This window comes from Tiliqua scincoides, chromosome 2, assembly GCF_035046505.1.
Source record: "Tiliqua scincoides isolate rTilSci1 chromosome 2, rTilSci1.hap2, whole genome shotgun sequence".
Taxonomy (NCBI): domain Eukaryota; kingdom Metazoa; phylum Chordata; class Lepidosauria; order Squamata; family Scincidae; genus Tiliqua; species Tiliqua scincoides.
This window is the reverse complement of record NC_089822.1, coordinates 181,707,880-181,727,905: the sequence shown is the minus strand read 5'-3', so window position 1 is coordinate 181,727,905 and position 20,026 is coordinate 181,707,880. Positions and strand designations below refer to the sequence as shown.

General features: G+C 42.6%; 1 protein-coding gene across 2 annotated transcripts in view; it reads right to left on the bottom strand.

Moving 5' to 3' along the window:
• Positions 1 to 1,237: 1,237 nt before the first annotated feature.
• Positions 1,238 to 20,026, bottom strand: part of LARS1 (leucyl-tRNA synthetase 1) — a 51,103-nt gene continuing 32,314 nt past the window's right edge. For both annotated transcript variants that reach the window (XM_066613554.1, XM_066613555.1), the window contains exons 24-32: positions 19,923 to 20,013; positions 18,183 to 18,323; positions 16,775 to 16,915; positions 16,393 to 16,503; positions 14,791 to 14,901; positions 9,597 to 9,701; positions 8,157 to 8,252; positions 7,682 to 7,814; positions 1,238 to 1,598 (exon numbers count right to left, since the gene is read on the bottom strand). In XM_066613554.1, coding sequence (XP_066469651.1) covers positions 1,393 to 1,598; positions 7,682 to 7,814; positions 8,157 to 8,252; positions 9,597 to 9,701; positions 14,791 to 14,901; positions 16,393 to 16,503; positions 16,775 to 16,915; positions 18,183 to 18,323; positions 19,923 to 20,013 — 1,135 coding nt within the window. In that variant the 3' untranslated portion in view covers positions 1,238 to 1,392. The remainder of the gene's footprint in view (positions 1,599 to 7,681; positions 7,815 to 8,156; positions 8,253 to 9,596; positions 9,702 to 14,790; positions 14,902 to 16,392; positions 16,504 to 16,774; positions 16,916 to 18,182; positions 18,324 to 19,922; positions 20,014 to 20,026) is intronic.

Here is a 20,026-nt window from a genome sequence, read left to right as displayed (position 1 = left end):
TCAGCAGACAGTGTAATTGCAGAGCCAGAACTGCTCATTTTCTTACTGGCAAACTATAGTTAGACGGATACTAGGAGGCAGCCTGGCTGGCTGCAAGGAGACTGATCAAAGCCCTGAAAGGCAGAAAAGGAGAGAAAAGGCAAAGTCGTCTTTTACCCTCATCTCCTTTCCTTCAGACTAGGAAAACTGGTTAATAAGTAAGATACTGACTGCACTACTGAGGATAGGAGATAAATGACCAGAGATATCCAATTGAAGCAGATGGGTGTTTTTTTAAAAACGCTCATCTGCTTCTTAAAAAAAGAAGCTTCAGATGGGATACAAGGAATTGTGCACCACTCTTTCCTTCTTACTGCTGTGCTATATTCACTCCAAGTAGCTGACACTTAGTTTTTTTGCTGCCCCCCTTCATTATATAAAATCCACCAGCGGAAGATAATCTACTGGGTGAAATTCTCTTAGTGAAAGTTGGTAATATTCAAGCAATTTGTGAAAAGATCTTTCCTTTTTACCTCCCAAGTCATTTCTCTGAGCAGTCTTTTAAAGAATGTGGTATAGGCACCTTGTTTCATGAACTCCTTTGTTCCTTAAAGCAATACATGCCAATTAGATCCCCCAGCAGCAGCTACACTATGCCTTTTTCTTAGGAGGTATTTTGCCACAATCTCTTCCAAAGTTGCGAACCTGAAGAAAATTTCAACAGAACAAGTGCAAAATTCCTTCTTTTACTCCACCATAACATGCATGTCTGGGTATTTATGCATGTAGCTGATGAAGCAAACCCATGCCTACAAAACTGTATGACACAGCGCGTTACTCTTTAAGGTGGAGCAGGAGTCACTGTACTGCCATAGGCTATTGTAGCAGATTATGCTCATTCTTATGGGGCAGAGAAAATAGTGTGGCACGGAAATCAGCTCCAGTTCCTTTTATACCTCTTCCCCCTCCCCCAAAACATGGAATTAGCTGTACTAAACATTGCTTCAGGCTGAGGAGAGGCAGAAAGGAAGGAGAAAGAGCCTTTGGAGAACACTGTCCATTGGAGGAGGCAATGCAGTTCCACAACGTCTTAGCTATTAATATTCCAGAGTGTATGCCAGAAGTTCAGGATCAAAGTGCTACCCTTTGGATGTGTTAGAGCTGCTACAGTTGTATGTACAAAAAAACCCAACCTCTCAAAGTGCATGAAGCGAAGTCTGGATCCTGCTTTGAATTAGGAAGTTGTTTCTGAGACATGTCACAGGGATGGAAAATATATTTATTATAATCAAATTTTAAAACTCCAGGGCTTAACTGACAGGCAAAAGTTTTTGTTCCTCTAGAAATTAACCTTGCTGTGGTCCACTAGGTAGTTTGAAAGCCATTCATGTTATTTAGAGATCCATCAACGGTCTAATTAACAATATATACTAGTGTATCCCCAATATCTGTGGTTAACCCATTTTCAGTTAGGTGAACTTGCTTCGCAGCTATGTCTATGTGAAAGACAGCTTGGTCTAAGATAGGAGACTTCTCAGCATCTTCTTTTCCCAGCAAAGGGACACGACGAGGGCCCAGAAGAGGGTCATCAAACCGCATTAATTTCACTTTGGAAAGATCTAAAAAAAAAAAGGACATTAAGAATACACTTCTAAGAGATACATACTTTTATATAAGCTTGTACATCACAGAAAGGATAGCATAAGGTCCACAGCACAGGCAGGTGGCTTTAACACAACCAGCTAATAATTACTGCCAGAATTGTTTAAATGGTGTCTTTATAGGTGTTCAAGTTGCTATGTGGCACAGTTGCCTTATAAGCTTCAAAGGCTACAGAAGCCTTTAATAACTAGGGCTTAATTAAAAGGCAAGGTGGGGTCAAGAATACACAACATGAATGTACTCACACTGAAGTGCACTTCAGCATACTAAACCAGCTAAGGAAGAATGCAAGTCAATTTCCCAAATTGTGAACAGGTGGTTGAAGGCCACCAATCTTTCGAGCATTTCTAGTAGTCCTGCAACAACAGGACATTGACAGCAATGCTCACACAATGAGGCCACAGGTGACTTTTAGTACAGATTTATTGATCTACACCAAGTGGTTGTCAAGGGCAACAATTTGCAACATATTATTTAGGTAACCTTTCTTATATAATATTTAATGGGTGCCTTTTGAAATGCAATACCTGTACTGAATACATGTATTTCGTAAAACTGCCGCACAAAACAGCTTACAGTAAAGCAGAACATAATTTTTCTCCATGCAAATTAGGATTTACTAGAAAAATTCCCTGCTCCCTTACAAGACGCATTCTCAATGCTTCGATTTTATAGTCAATGGGATTTTGTTGCATAATGTTCAGAACTCTCCAGGTTGATTTGAACAGCCACTGTAAACTGCTTTGGAAACCAGGCTGGCACAGAAGCAGAGTAAAAATGTAATAAAATAAACAGGCTTTTGTAGCAACTTTTTAAAAAAGAAAGGCATCTAATCATTGTTATCGGATATTGTGAAACCCACACCCCTAGAAAATCTGCCTATGGGTACAGGTTTTGACTATAAAACTGAATGAGGACACAGGAATTCTTATGCCTGATGCACAAGTCATTTTTAATCTCTACCTATAATTAAGGTATTAGGAGCAGGTTGCAGAACTGTATGGGCCTTCCACGTGAACTTGCATGCTCCCTCCCCATCACTGGCAATTCCAGCCCCTGTGCCACCCAGGGCTAGAACCATAAAATACCACCGTAGAATACCCACTGGTCTCCCCCCCTTACTGATCATGTCTGGTTAACACACGTGGTCTCCTCCAGTCTACTGGAGCCTTTCAAGGCCTTTGAAGGGCCTTTAGAAGTCACTTCTGGTTCTGGTTCATCGGAAAACCAGAAGTGATGTTTAAAGGCTCTCCAGAGGGTGGCTGAGGAAGGTTACAGCAGTGGGAAGGCGGCGCCATACCTTGAGGTGTGGCACCCCAGGGCATTTGCCCCCCTGGTCATTTGCTCCCCATTCATGATGGAATTAGTTATGCTGAATGGCTATGGTTTCACTGCCCTTAATCATAGTTGACACTAATTAGGTTGCCTCTTAACAAGAATCTGCAAAATACACACACACACACACACACACACACACACACACACACACTTCAAACCTTCACTCTTATAGAAATCCCAGTTAGAAGTTAGAGTGTGTGTTTATTAAACCCATTTATATTCTTCCTTTTGGCCCAGATCAGGGCTTCCAATGCAGCTATCAGCAATAAATATAATATACTGTATAAGAACACCATACACTACAAGAATATCTCAACTCAAAGGTCAAAAAAGAAAAGATACAGGCCATTAGGGAGTGTCTGCAAAGGAGTGACAGTTAAAGGCAGTGGGCCAAACAGGTTTCACCTGACAGAGACTTCCACAATTTGGGTGCCACAACTAAAAAGACTTTGCTGCATATCCAAGTCAGTGGGGCTTCAATGGCAGTGGGATATGGAGCAAGGCCTCCAAAGACCAACACAAGAGGCAGACATTAAATATCACAGCCTCAAGCCATTTAGGAATTTAAAGGCAATAACCGGTACTTTGATTGTGCCCTGAAACAAAATGGAAACCAGTGCAGAAGGAACACTGGAGCAACAGGCTTTGAAAAACGCATGTCAGGTGCTACTCAGATAGCAACACTTTGAATGAACTGAAGTTTTCGAAAACGTTTCAGAGGCTGCCTGATGTACAGGAGTGTCACAATCTGGATGTAACCAAGATATGTGTAGCTCTGTCTTCTCTAGGAAAGGGCATTGCTGATGTCTGCACTGGACCCTAGGCCTTGAATACATTATTCTTCCTTCAGCATGGATAACAGAGCAAGAAGCAATACTGATATATAGTATTGTGCAGTTGTGGCCTCATGCAGTCATGGGCTGCCCCCCCCCCCATTGGAGGTTTTTAAGCAGAAGCTGGATAACCATGTTGTAGTTACCTGTGCTGAACAGGGGAGTTGACTAGATGACCTTCAAAGTCCATTTCAACACTAGTATTCTGTGCTTCTAAAGGAATTCCCCCTTATTAAAATTCTATGTAACGCATACTCCAGACAAATTCTTCTTCACTACAGCACTCTTAGGCTCACAGGAGCCTCTTCTTATGATGGAAGTTTAAAAAACACTTTGTTACAAATGTGTGAAATCAACAGCGCAAGAAATATACTTCAGCAAAGGAGATATCTTGCAAGATATGTTCCTATATAAGGGAGGCTCTCATTTGCAATAAATGACTCTCTCTCCCCCACTCCCCAAGAACTTCTTTCCTTAGTTACATATATCAAATGTATATAAGGCAGAAGGAAGAGTGACAATACAGGGCCCTCCCATATCAGCAGATTCAGTTTTCCATGAATCGGGTCCACAGGGCTCCCCACGTGTGTCCTCTCCTAAGGTGAGGGGAGCAGAGTTCCCCTTGGCTCGGGAAGGTGGGAGGGAGGTATTCGCCATATCCATAGTTTCACTTAACTGCGGGGGCTTCCGGAACAGAACCCCCACAGATACAGGGGCACGCCTGTACAGACAATATAGCCTGTGTGCTATTGTGAGGGGAGATGGGCTACAGGGAGTTCTGTACTGTTTTTTCCCCCAGAAAAATTAGAAAGTGTTTCAACAAACTAATGTTTTTAAAAAAGCAACACAGTTGTCTCTGTTTTCGCATGGGTTGCAATTGCTTTTAAGTTCAAAGGATTCTCAGTGTAAACTGCTAAGCAGAACTTTCCTAACAAGCCAGCTATTTAGTTTGCCTAAGTTGCTGCTCTTTCACCACTAGCTTTTATCAAACAATCTTTTTAAGTGCCTTCCTAACAGTGACATCTTCTGGAAACAATGATTTGGAAGAATTACTGATTTACTCTCAATTGCTTTTCATTCATTTCAAACAATCAGGTTGTGGATCTCTACTAATTGCCTGCCTGAGCCTGAAATGTGTTGTACTTTGGTTTTGCTTTGCAAGACAAGTTTATGTTTTTCTTCCACTCAGTTCTTTTCCGAAGACACAGCTTCACTGTGTAATATAAAAATTGTCTCCTTTCCCAAGATCAAAACACACAAGCTGTTAAAGTGATGAGAAAATAAGTTATTTGTCTTACTGGGAAAGTTTGAACCAAGACATAATTCTCTCACTTGGCTCACAATTGCTGGAATCAGCAAAGCCACCAAGCAAACAGGAAATCATCTCTGTTTTTTAAAAGGAATTCTGTCAACTCTATCCAGCATAGCATCCTGTGATTCAACCCAGAACAAATGGATGCTCTGTCTACTTTAACTAAGGGCTGGAGCATAACTGCAGAATGAGGCCATTAGCAACTGCTTAACAGTGAGGAACTTGACACACCAGTTTCAAAATGTAAATGGGAAATCACATCAAACACTATTGGCTGTCTTAGAAAGCAAAGCTTACCATTGGTCAGCAATCACTTTTGCCAGGAAATCACTCTGGCAATGGCAGGTGGGGGGGGGGAGAACTTGGATGACACATCTCATCAAATAGCTTGCTACATAATTCCACTGGCAAAGGTGCTGCTCTCATTCACACCTTTCCCCACTAGGGCAAGAAAGTTATAGCAGGGGAAGCAGATGGCACCCACTCCAAGAACGAATTTTGCCCAAAGGGCCACAAGTTGTTGTCTCCTATGGTAAAAAATAAACTGTTCGCTTCCATCCCATTGCAAACCAAGACCAAAGTCAATGCACCTTTCAGAAACAAAGCATAATCATTTTGTTTGGATCATCAGCATATGATGGCCAGATTGAAACAAACAAGAGGATTGTTTTTTTCTTGTGAATGTATTTTAAAGTTTTGTAATCATTTTCTTTTTTTTTTATTATTTTTCCAAAAACAGATATTTCCATGCAATTATCGCTTTCAATCTGTGTTTAAGTACTCTGTCACATTACCCAAGCCTTAAAACTAAGAGGACAGCTCCCATGCATCTAGAGAATGGTAATGCAGCCATTCTTCAGATTGAATCTTCAGACTGAAGAAGCTGAGAAGATCATAACAGGGCTTTTGTCCCTGAACAGGTGTGGAACATTATGCACTTTTAAAACAAAAGCTATTTCTACTATAATCTTAAGTTTACAAATTGGATTTCAGCCTTTATCAAAGGGAAGTAATTTTTTAAAGATAATCTAACTTCCATATTGCGGATCGAGAAAAGATACCTTTTCACTACACTGTAGATGTGGTGAAACCTGGTGCTTGAGAGGGAGAAAATGCATTTGCTTTAATGTCTTTATGCTGCAAGTCTTTACTGCCAGTGAACCCTAAGTGCTTTCAGTGAGATGGGGCTACTACTTACCACCTCTAACACTCTGAAGTTTGAAATTTAAGACTTGACAATAATGCAGTTCATGCATTAGGAAAATGTGGGTTGAGTGGGAGGCTCAGGGGACTTGTAATGTATTAATGCATCTCTCACATTTAAATCATTGCTTCAAGTCTTGCACAAGGAGACAATATCTAGTCATGGCAGTGAACTTCAGAATGGCGGCTGCATCACTGCCTTTACCACTCAAACTGGTGAAAGCAGACCCAGAAGTGGCTGATAATGGCGTCTGCCAGCCTCCTAAGCACCAGGACCCCAGGAAGTGTACTTTACCAGGACTCCCAATGCTTTAGTAACTATATTTCCCATAAATTGTGGAGCCCAGAACACTGCTGCAGCTGTGTTCCATTTTGCCAACCTCACTCCCAATCATGGACTCGGCAAAACAAGTTTTAGGGAAGAAGAACAGAGTGCTAATGTTGGGGCAGCACTCAACACTAAAACCCAGAACATAATCAGAAAAAGTGCAGTTTTTGTGATGTGTGACTGATGCAGTTGCCATCAATACTTTCCTAATTAAAACATCCAAAACACAACAGGCATTCTTTTAGCCTCTGCTTTAAAACTCCTAAGTTGAGCCTAAACAGAATAAGCAAAGGAGAACAGGAGTGACAGAGTGGGAAGTGACACTTTCATTGCTTCGACAGCTTCCAAATTTTGGCTAAAATTTGGGGGCAGGAACAAGGCAAGTATCATCAACAGCACAACCACTGACAAGCTGCTGGATAAGACCGCCCTAGTATGTGAGTTCAAGGAGAATGCCCAACCCGCCCCACTCCCAAATCTACATTTCTTGCCTAATTTGCCTTAACTCTGGTATATTAAAATTCCCAAAGTCAACTAATTAACATGTTAAATTCTGCAGGGATTGTATACGTCTATGTACACAAGCATGCAAAATGATAATCTTACCAACCATTACCACTATTTCAAATCAAGGCAGTGTTTACAAAAACAAATGCTGCACACACACGCAATTGGTGCTCTTTTTCAAGAAGATCATTCTCAAAGGACATCTTGTGCAGGAATCAATGATGACAAATGGGTGCCTTTTGGTACATAGAATCTTACAAACTTTAACTGACAAAGATTGTACATGGTGCCTTTCACACCCAAGTGCTAAGAGCAAAGCAATGTAAGACGGTAACAAGCAAGTTCAGGACATGCTTTTCTTGCATATTCTTCTACTAATAAGAATCCTCCTTACAAGAGGATACCAATTGAGCAAAAGTGAACTTTTGACAATCAACACTAACTTGATAAGCTGCCTGGCAGGAATTCTGAGCATCTAGCTGGCTAAACTGTAGACCTGGATCTCAGATAGAAGTTTACCTTTGATTCCTCTGTCCATCTTCATCAAGCGTCTGATTATTGCGTCTCGACGATCACCTTGCCTGACCTCAATTTTTGTAGAGAAGTGGCCATTTGCTGGCTGAGGATTTACCAGAAAGACAGACACACCAGGCTGAAAGAAAGTAAGAATGGTAGATGAGACCAGGTGCAAAGTTCTCACCGTGTATGCAGTGCACTCTGCACTCATAGCCACATACCTCGAATCACAATATGGTTTATCTTCTGTCTGTACCAAACACAATACATCTAAGCATTCTGGCTGCTGTTGATACATTCAGTCCTGGCGTGCAGTTCTTCACTTATCTTTATCCCCGTCTGGGTACATATGCCAGACCTCAGAGCCCGAGCCCCCCCCCCCCCCCACACACACAGAGGTTCCATTCATTCACTTTGGGAGCAACATTTCAGGAACAGCAAAACAAGGAAGCAATGAATGAAATACTTATAAACTTACTTCTACTCTGAATGTGCAAAATGGTTTTCCAGGACAGCAATCTTCCCTAATTTTCTCATCTCCTTCAGAAGCAAACTTCAATTCTATATGTTCCAACTTTGGAGGAAGAGAGAACAAAACACAATTCATAGAACACGGGAATTCATAGAATTGATGGGGTACATCTAATAAATCTGTAACTCAGTGGTTCTCAAACTTTTTAGCACCTGGATCCATTTTTTAAAATGACACTATCGGGACCCACCTAGCTTTACAAAACAAAAAAAAGTTACCTTACCAGCTGCTCAAGCCTCTGTTTTTATCTTTTTTACTATGGTTGGGGCCATCTACTGGAGCATTTGTTGAACTCCATGTTTATGGGATTGGGAGCATTCTGGTGGCCTTCTTTCCCCTTCAGCTGGCCTTTGATCTGAGGCATATTTGCCAACTCACGAGTAAATGATACGTGTGGCTCAGTTTTGCTTTCCAAAGGGCTCAATACATTTTTCTTATCAGCTTGGTGGGGGGGCTTCCTTCTTGAGTGTTTTTTTGGGGTCTGCGTTCATCTGATCAGGACAATTCCAGTGACACTGTATTCCTCTCAGCCTGCCCTTCAAAGTGGTCTGAGGCACGGTCCCCTACTTGCAAGTAAACATCACGTGCAGCCCTTTCCACAGGGTGCAATACATTTTCCTTCTGCTATCAGCGTGTCAATTTCACAACCCACCAATAACCAGGTTGCAACACAATGGTGGGTCACAACTTACAGTTTGGGAAGGACTGCTGTGAACCATTTGAAGCAAACAAGAAGCTCTTTTAACTGTGGCAGTAGCTCTGAGTGTTCTAATGAAAGATACTGGAGGCAGGTCGCATCGTGACAGGCCCAAACCTGACACCTTTCCCATGACTTAAATATATTCCCAAAAGGGTTTGCAGCAATTTTAACTCACAGCCAGGCACTTACATTATGAGAGAGGATCCTGAATAAATGGTCTACTAAAAGGGTTGAAAATTCCTATATAATGGTCTTATAATGGAGCAACAAGAGCAGCCTCAATGGAAATAATGCGTTAAGCACCTACACAGGGAGATGGAAAAGATTATAAGGCATTGTGCCATCTTTGATGAGTGCCTTCTCTCTTTCAGAAGGGTCAATTATATTGATGACAGACGTCTAAAGCTGAGTGACCATTTGCGCCGAGTGTTTCCAACATTCAGAATAGCACTCCAGGCAGGATCATCACAACTCAGCCATCAAAAGAGATGGCTATTTTTCTATTAGCCATTTCCTCCTTCTGTTACTTATAACTAATCTTCTGAGCAGTACGTTCTGCAAATTTGAACACTGTTTAAATATTAAATGTTTGTGAGTACCCTTAAGCATATGTAGATTTCCAAGAATGCTATGTCTTCAGCTCTTTCAGTAAGCCAAACCATTAGCATTCCTTAACAAATGCTCACCTCCACAGAATTTGTCAGGTAGACAATGTTCTCCATTAGCACAGCCCATTCATCAAACTCCAGTTCCAGATCAAGAACACGTGGGCCTTTCTTCTCTAGGTTGTCCTGTCATGTCAGAAGTAGGAAGAAGATATAAGATCCATGAAGATTCTAAATCACAATGCAACTGAATGGCATAGCAGAACAAGCCTTAGGCAGAATGGAACTCTTCCAACAGAGTTCATTGCTGACAGAAAATGAGTCCCAAGCTCCTAGTGCAGCCATTGCAATTTATAGAGCGATGGCAGTTCCCATTAGTGAACAGGAAAGAAACTAAGCTGTAACATTTAAATGACTGTAGAATTTTGGTCCGGAGAAAAATGTTTTTAAAGCACACATTGGAAAAAATATGGAAACAGGAAGTACCATTCCAGTCTTAAGTACCCAGACTGCAAGTCAATTCAGCAAGTCATTTTTATTCCTCTACATCAGGAAATTCAAAATGCCTGATCCTAAGGACTGTGTCATATAACAATTTTACCTTATTATGATCCCCAACAAACAATCCATAAGCTGTGAGAGAATCCATGTGGATCACTGCGCACACATGTGCACAAAGTATGTGGTTATTTCAGCAGCCACTAACTACTGCAGGCCAAGTGACTCCCCTCTTCCCTCCCTCCATAAGTACATCCAGACTGGGCGAAACAAGAAACTGCACTGACCCCAAAAATTTGCCCCAAGAGCAGTCTGCTTTAAGTCACAGTATGGGCCCTGGATCGTTTTAGCAAGGCCTGCCAAGATTTTGGACTGACTATCAGCCTGAAGAAAACACAGGTCATGGCTCAGGATGCGGACTCACCTCCCTGCATTACAATCTCTGCGCATGAACTGGAGGTTGTCCATGACTTTGTGTACCTTGGCTCAACAATCTCCGACACTCTTTCTCAATACTGAGCTAAACAAGCGCATTGGGTAAAGCAGCTACCACGTTTTCCAGACTCACAAAGAGAGTCTGGTCCAACAAGAAGCTGACGGAACATACCAAGATCCAGGTCTACAGAGCTTATGTCCTGAGTACACTTCAGTACTGCAGCGACTCATGGACTTTTCGCTCACAACAGGAGAGGAAACTGAACGCTTTCCACATGCGCTGCCTCCGCTGCATCCTCGGCATCACCTGGCAGGACAAAGTTCCAAACAACACAGTCCTGGAACGTGCTGGAATCCCTAGCATGTATGCACTGCTGAAACAGAGACGCCTGCATTGGCTCAGTCATGTTGTGAGAATGGATGATGGCCGGACCCCAAAGGATCTCCTCTATGGAGAACTCGTGCAAGGAAAGCACCCTACAGGTAGACCACAGCTGCGATACAAGGACATCTGCAAGAGGGATCTGAAGGCCTTAGGAGTGGACCTCAACAGGTGGGAAACCCTGGCCTCTGAGCGGCCCGCTTGGAGGCAGGCTGTGCAGCATGGCCTTTCCCAGTTTGAAGAGACACTTGGCCAACAGTCTGAGGCAAAGAGGCAAAGAAGGAAGGCCCATAGCCAGGGAGACAGACCAGGGACAGACTGCACTTGCTCCCAGTGTGGAAGGGATTGTCACTCCCAAATCGGCCTTTTCAGCCACACTAGACGCTGTTCCAGAACCACCATTCAGAGCGCGATACCAGTCTCTCGAGACTGAAGGTTGCCAACATGGGCCCTGGAAACAGGAGCTCATGAAACATTTTGGCCAGTATTCCATTGACTTGAAATCAATGTCACAAAAATTCCTTTCGGGTTACCTTTCCCCAAGTCTCAGAAGGACTGACTAGAACTGTGCAGCAAGTTGTAGGACAAGGGATTTCTTCTATCCATCAACTGGTTGGCATGTCAAAGCAGGAGGGAGAGCAGACAGGGATAAGGCTGTTCCAAGAAGAAACTGCAAACTGATATTTTTGGGAGCATATTTAGTTATAAAATTTGCCCCGCTGGGGCTCCTTTGCCTTTCTCTCACTTTGCAGTTTGCTTCCCTGAATATCTATAAGGAGACTGCCACCACTACAAAGACTTAAAGTTAGATAGAACATGCTTTTTTTTTATTCCTTGACTGTTCTTTGCCTCTCTAATATGCAAGATACTCTGAAATGAGGAGCAACTGACTTCCCTTGGTAAGGCATCAAATATTTTGTTATGCGACAGTCGTCTTTCAACTGAACAGGACTAAATTGCTCAGTGAATTTTAGTTGCTGAGTAATCTGTTTTGCAGCTTTGCGTGCTGGCCCAGGGAATTAGAGCTGAACGTCTCTAGGTCTTGTTATGTAATTGCTTCCTTTCACCAGTACAAATGCACATGCAGAGACTGTCTGATGATTCTTATGCACCAATGGGAATATTGCAAAGCAACACAAAAAAGGTAGAAAGCAACTTTCTTTCGGGAACCTTCACACAGAGACTCCTCTCAGCCAAAGAGAAACACCATTTGCTATGCACTGAGAACAAGGGGTTGAAACTTGCTAGAGTCCAACTACAGAGACATCAAGAATGCAAATATGAAATATTCTTTCCAGTACATGGCATCTATTTAGGTAGATGGAATGGGAATGGGGATGGAATATTTAGGATGGGAATGGGGTGGAATAAGTTGGGTTTGAACAGTGGTCCAGATTCAGTAGCTTGGCCTAAGGAGCAAACATGATAACAATAAGCAACAGGTGTCTTGCCCTTCGTCTGTCATTCCAAAGGCTTTGTGCTTCAGTAAAAAGGAAAATTAGATCAGAACTGGGACTGATGGAGTGTGACAAGACTGATTGCTACCCTAAACAAACAAACTCACAATAGGTGGAGGGGGAATTGCTCCTTCTAACAGTTCAAGAAAGAAAACTCCTTCTTTAAAGCACTGTCACTTTGTTAAATTCATTTAACTAATCATATACTCCTTAGAAATTTAGCACTGTACTTGCTAATGCTAGACTAACAACTAAGTTGCTGTATTCTGGACAACGGTTGCTCATGTTCTTCTGTCAATGTTTTGTTCTATGTCTATGAACCAATGACACATATATCTTACGTGCAGTATCATTACATTTTGTCCATCTATCATTCTAAGGCATTTTGGGGGATTCATATTGGAAGGAAGAGTTGTCCATGAGAGATTTTAAATATACCCTAGATAAGAGAGTTGTGCTTTTATGCTATCTTACAGGGATTAATACCCCGGGGGATGGGGATAAGAATAGACCCTCAGTTTGGCTGTACTGTCGTAAGAGGCAACTAAACAGCCACCGGGTAGATGGGACTTGTCAGCCTGGGAAGGCAGCTCATCTGAGAGAAGGAAAACTCTGATCCGAAACCTCCACTGCCTTGTGGCTACATCCAGTTATGGAAAAGGCTTCAGGAGTCAACCTCGAGGCAAAATCCAGAGCCCTGAGGTAGTTCATGGCTGAAAAGAGTCACTTTCTGGCAACTCTTGCGACGCCGCTGGAACCAACCGTATTGGCCTCTGCCTTTCCATTGGACCATTCCAGCGACGTGGAAAGGGGGAATTTGCTGCATTGGTAACAGCCTATTCTCCATATTTACTTTACCCAGGCTTTGTGCACTGGAGAGGATACTGTTCCAGAACCACTATTCAGAGCGCAATACCATAGTCTTCCGAGACTGCAGGATGCCAACAATTATAGGGATTAAACATTTTGCTCTACCTCTAATGGGAAGCCCCTCTCAAAAGAGAGGTCACTGAACTCTGCTGCAATTCCAAGCCACAGAACCAAATAAGAGACTTTGCTATAGCCCTGCACTTTTCAAACTCTCCCGGAGTTTGAAACCCGTAGTAAATCCTTGCGGGGGGAGGCAGCGGGGGCAGGGGAAAGGCAGTGACACAATCCCCAGAATCACGCCGCTCAGGGGGGCTGCAGGGACTGGGGTGCACTCACCAGTTTCTGCAGCAGCATCCTGGGGATGTGGGGAGCCCTGCGCAAGCCTCTGCAGGGCTCCCCAGGTCAGCAGCAGTGAAAGTGAGCGATTGCACTCTGCTTCTGCAAAGCCGGTAATGGAGTGTGATTGCTCCACTTTCACTGCTGCTGACCTGGGGAACCCTGCAGAGGCTCACACAGGGCTCCCCACCCCCCCCAGAGGCTCCTGCAGGGACTGGTGAGTGCACCCCCAGTCTGTGCAGCCCCGTCAGAAGTAAAAGTACAGCGATTATGCTCCGCTTCCAGTTTAGCGGAGGTGGGGCACAATCGCCCCACTTTCACTTTGGAAGCCTCAGGGAGCCCTGTGGACAGCTACGCAGGGCTCCCTGCACCCCTGGGAAGCTGCAGGAAGCCGTGGTAAGTGCAGCCAAGCCCCTGCAGCCCCCTGAGCGATTTGATCCTGGGGATGGTGCTGCTGCCTCCTCCCTGCCTCCTGGTTGCTCCCGCCCCTTAAGGGTAAAGAGGGCAGGGCCCTCAGGCTGGGTGTCACGACGCCGCAGTCTGAAAACCTCCGCTATAGCCAAAGGGAAGTCGAGATTCCCAAACTCAGCTTATAACATTGAGGTGCTTTCTCGACCCAATTGCCAGATTAGATGAAATGAGTCTATCAGCTTCATTATTTCAGTTGAAATTCTCAGGAACTTATGGTTAAAATTTTACATGACTGACTGAGCACTACAATTATTAACTGTGCTGAGTGCTTGCTTGATTTTAAATTACATTTTTATTAGGAGTGGCTGAGAATTTTAACTAGGAAATTGGCTAAAATTAAGCAATAATGAGTATTTAATGGAGGAAATTAATCTATTGTTGAAAACTACAACTTTTGCTCTCAAAAGCAGTGCAAACTGTATTAATGTTCTTGAACATAACTGGTAGGAGTCTTACTGGCAATCAGTGAAAACACCTGATGAGTAGTTATCCGTAGCTTAGCTGGATGGGCATAAAACATGCAGGATGCTGCTCTTTAAAGAATTTAATGTCATAAACCACCTAGACTCTGAAACATGGCATTTCTAGATTCCCCTGTCCTTCCAAAAAGCAAGTCTCATCACCTTCTCTCCAATCCCAACAACATATTGTGTTCTGCGTAAATTCACATTTATATATTCTGTCACTTCCATACTCCAACATTTCTGACATTAACTGAAACAACTGCTTCATTTCCATGGATGGGGGAGAAAAAAGCAAGTCTATTAAAAAAAAGTTTATACAGCTTTCTTGGACTAAATTGGCAATAAGTTACAGAAAGGCTTACCTTAATCATAGCAACAAAAGGCATAACCCTTTTCATGTATTTCTTCAGTTCCGGCAAGGAGTTGAGTTCACTGGCAATTATTTTATTGTCTGGCAGCTGTCCTCCATTGGCCTACAATAAAACACATCCAAGATCCAATTATGTCACTGCTTGTCAGTGCTAGTCTAAGAGGTACACATAGATATATCCCTCATATCAGCTTCCTACAGATGGAAACACAAATTTGGTTTTGTAATTCTCTGCCTGCCTCTTTGTACACCTCTTCATTTCCATGAAATCCATTTTTTCTCCAGAATCTTTTACATTCTAACTCCCTTTAAATATTGCTTTTTAGAAAGTTTTTTCAAATGAATAGAGAAAGTCATACAGATAGCCTCAAACTTGTCTTGTCAATTCCCCCTTTCTATTTGTGATCACACCTGAAATGTCATGCCTTATTCTAAATGACTTGAGCCAAGGTCTCCACAATTTGTGATCCACCACTGCAGTCATCTGACTTCCCTTCTTATTTGATGGAGCAAAAAAAACAAAAAAAACCCACCAAATACCAATCTGTTTTACCCATTATGAGTCAGGACTGTGCCTCAAAATTCCCTCATCCTTTCACATTCACACTTCCATTTTACATTGCTCAATAGGAGACTCAAAGTAGAAGAAAATAGACAGCTCATTTTATCCTGCTAATAAGATTCAGATTCACTGCTTCTAATGTGGACTGATGGCAATGAGCACCAAGTTACAAAGACATGCTTGTTTCCAATTAAAAGAAAATGAATTTAACTATGTTACTGTAGTAAGAAGATACACTCAGTGGACTCAGTAGCCCACAAATCAATGCGGATACTTAACAGTTCAGCTTGGACAACACTATTGTTCCTGCGGCAGAATAGTTAAAGGATCAGTTCCAGCAGCTCAAAAATTCAGGGTTGGCTGCTTTTAGAGCCAGATTTTTTGTATTGTTTTAGGTATAAAACAGGAGAATTTATTGTGCTCCAATACATTTCCTACAAAGCCAGAGAATTATCATACTCACCAAGGACTACAGTGGAGCTTAAAGCTCCTTGCCTAATAAGGAAGCCAAACTACTCTGACAGCAGCCAGCATTTCTGCAGCACAACCAGGACTGAAGTAAAGAGCTTACCTAGCTTGGCATGCGCAAAAAGATTAAGAACAACAAAACTGAGGCTGTCCTGCATCTTCAAACTGTCACTAGGAATGAGGGTACGCAGCAAACTTAATCATGCATCCAAAAGGCAGGACAACTGAATCCTGCAATACCTGTCCAATTTCATTAAAGCATGGGACATGCATTTTTTTCCTCCCTTAGATTCAGTGAACTTGCTGCCAACTTGGTTTCCCTTCAGAGATGGAAAACAGCAGGAGACCACAGAGAGAACAACAAAACAAAGCAGGGCAGAGCTCATGCTTTTCCTGACTCATTTCAATGCTTCTTGGCATTCCGTGATGCAGTACTGTTTAGAAGCTGATTTTACTACCGTTCTCGTTTTGTAAGCCACCTTGCAGATCATTTGACAGGAATGCAGGATACCAATGCTCTAAATCAATTAATAATGAAAGGAGGGATTTGGGTGGGATGATTACCTGATAATGCTTCTGCAGAACAGACAAGGTCGTGTGTTGCCACGGTGGGTAGTTCTTGGCCACATAAATGGTGCAGTGGGATGGCTTCTGGGGTGCTTCTTTATTGCCCTTCTAAAAAAACATTATGGAAAGTTTCTTTTACAGAGGACAAGAAACTTTAAGGCATTCAGAGGATGAAAAAGAAGAAGTGTGCCTCTCATACCAGGGCCTACATACTTGCCATTCTGTTTCCGGCAGTGGCCAACAAAATGCTTCTAGGAAGTCGACAAGCAAACGATGAAAGCAACACCCCTCCTCTTACTATTGCTCACTGACAACTGGTATTCAGAGGCATACTGCAGCACCTAACCATCATGTCTAATAGCAGCCAAGAGGCACTGACCTTTCCTTTAGCTGGTGCCATGTAGTTTTTGAGGCGCAGACGAAGTTCATGGGCTACTTCTGTGAGGTACTGGGAAGAGCGGATCAAAACTTCATCCACAGGGCCAGGGACTGGCCAAGAAGCTTTCATGACGGACTCGGTCTTTCAAATGTGAAAGAACAACAAATAGTGGGATTATGCAATATGGATAGGTATCATCCTTTCTATCCCAAACTAATCATAAAGTGTGATAGAGCTATACAGGGGTTAGGGTTTGCCTTGTGGCATTTGTAATTTTTTCCCTCACTAACTCTGAACAAGTACCTGGAGAGAAGCCTTCATACAGCTGAAGCTCAGCTGGAATACAATCAAAGGAGGAAAACATGAGCTGAAGAATGAAAAGAGGTTGGGGAGGGAGAAAAAGAGGGGATTTGTGCAGAGAGAAGCAGAGAGCCATGGATGGTGCAGAAGCCCACCAGTCACCACAGTAAGATCCACTGTAGACTCTTTTTGACTTCTCAACCTTCAAGCACACATTGTCTGAGGGTTTGCACCATCATGAACAGTCACTACCCAAAACAAATGGAGAGAATAGCCTCAGCAGCGGAGATTACTTCACCCTGTCCCCTCAAGCTTCCAACCTCAGTCACCAAAGACCTTTAAGAGATAGAGCTTTCCCTCCTCTACCAGTTCAAAAAAGAAACCTTACAGGCTTCTTGTAAGGCCCACCAACAGAAGATAGCCCCACCTCACCCCTGTACACATATCTCCTGTGGGATGAATTCAAGCTCTCAGGCTGGAAGCCAGTCATTTACTGTCCACACATGCTGTAACTTCCTCTTGGTACCCATACTTGGAACCCTGTCTTTCAAGGCTTCTCTAGGAAGGCAAACATATGCTCCATGGCACAGAGCGCTAACAGCCCTGCTAAGAACCAACCTGCGCAGCACAGCTCTGTACTCCTACACTTCGTATTTACAAAAATGTGCCCGTGTACAATGGTGTTCATGTTATCACACTCATTGATCTAAAGTCTACTGCTTAGGTCATCTACACACATATTGGAAATGGTGGAACAAACATATTTTTCATTCTTATTCGGTGTATTTTTAAATATTAAATTCAGCATGCATTATGATGTGTTAAAGCACAAACATGCAAAATGAGGAAACCATTGTAACTGCAGACACATCTGCAAACCTAATTTTCCCCACAAACCTTCCTTCCCTGCTACCATTCATCTGCCAACCTGTCCTGCTTGGGGGGTGCCCTGAACTCCACTGATAAGGACCACAGGAGACTCACATGTCTCAGAGAACAGAGTACACAGGAATGCTCAAAATGTTCCCAACCCAGATCTCTGCCACACACACACACACCACTGGTCTTCATGACAGATCCTTAGCTAGTGACAATGAAAGAGCAGTACCTTGCCCAACAGACCCCAAATGTGTTCACACACGTGAGGGCAGAAAGGAGCTAACAGGAGGGTCTGAGATTCGATGAACTGGAGCACCAAATCCCTGTGCATGCCTTCAATCGTGAGTTCACGGTACTTGTCTTTTGCTGCCTGAAAGAGAGCCAGTACAAGCACCATTAAAACATTTCAACTGCCATGGAAAAGCATTGCATAAAAGCCAATTCCCTTGCTTTAATCTCTCCTTAAAACATAAACTACTTACAATCCTATAATGGATTATTAAAAGGGCTATATTTAAAACAAGAAAGAGAGATGGGATTAAGACAGAATGAAATTCTGCCGGTTAGACATTATATAACTTTACATTATTAGAGCTCTTAAAAGAGACATCTATCGGCACAGACATAAAAGTCAAGGATAACTGTAACTGTATATTAGGCACTATCATTCTGAATGGCCTACATAAAAAGTCACCATTAAGTAGTAAGGGGGGAAAGGCAGTAAATATGATCTATTATTATGCACATAGTTCAGCCAGCCGAACCATACTCCTGAAAGTCAACTGCAGAAAGGAGTTGGAGCAATTCATTACTAAGCAAAGCAATATGCTGCTGTAGACACTTTGGAGAGTTGCTGACACCTTATGGACTATTCTGAAAAACATTCGGTTCCTTAATGGCAGTATGAACACATTTCCTGATCCATCCATCCTTGATGAAAATTTGCCTTAGATTTTTTTTTTTAAGAGAAAGCACGAAATGAGGCAAGGAAGTCATCTTTTTCTTTAATTATTAGCTCTCCCTGCTTTACTGCCCGCCAATGACTGTAATACTCTGCTTGCCAAAGTAGAAACTATGGTCAGTGGAAACTTAATGCCCAAAACAGACTCATTATCAACTGAATGGAACTTAATTCAATGTTACCTTCCTGTTTAGCACAATGCCAATCAGGGCTCTACTCTATAATAAAGCAAGTGTGCCATTACTAGCTTGTTGTAGCTCCATGGCAGAGTTCATGCTTTGCATCTGTAAGGCCCAACTTCAATACCCGTAACTCCAGTTAAAAGATCTCAAGTAACAGGACATAGTGAAACTGTTTCTCTTTTCAGTGGCAGAAAGCAAGAACATAAGCCCTGCTGGGTCAGGCCAAGGATCCATCTAGTCCAGCTTCCTGTATCTCATAGTGCCCCACACAAGACATTATACCCTTATCTTGTTGCCACTCCCTTGCATCTGAAGTTCAGAGCTAGGTTACTTCTAACACTCAGAGATTACATAATTATTATGACTTGTAACCTATGATGGACTCTTACTCCATTAATCTGTCCAATCTTCTTTTAAAAGCATCTAGACAAGGTACCTTCACAACATCCTGGGGAAGGAGTTCCACAAATTAATTACACACTGGGTAAAGAGGGGATTCAGACCATTGGTCTATCTAGCTGAGTCATTACCAGTCAGGGTATATACAGTACTCCACAGGACAAACCAATGTTCTGACTCAGTATAGATTCTAACACCCTTATATCAATCCATACATCTCCATGTACTCTGGATATGACGTTCAAAAGAGCAACAGTGACAACTTTACAACAGATTGTGTTACCTGCCATTTTAATACTGGTTTATTTTATCATCCTGTTACTGCATGGTTTAAATGTTTTGAAAGTTGCCATGACAGTCTTTGGGTAAGAAGGAAGGATAGAATTTTTTTAATCCTCTGCCCTGAAGAGGAGAGTTGGCTGCCTACCTGAAATTCAAAGAAACCGGTTTTTAGAGCTTCCTTAAACATCATCTTCTCATAGTTTAGATCTGTCTTCATTATCCCTGAATTCATTTCACTGCAGAGGACGA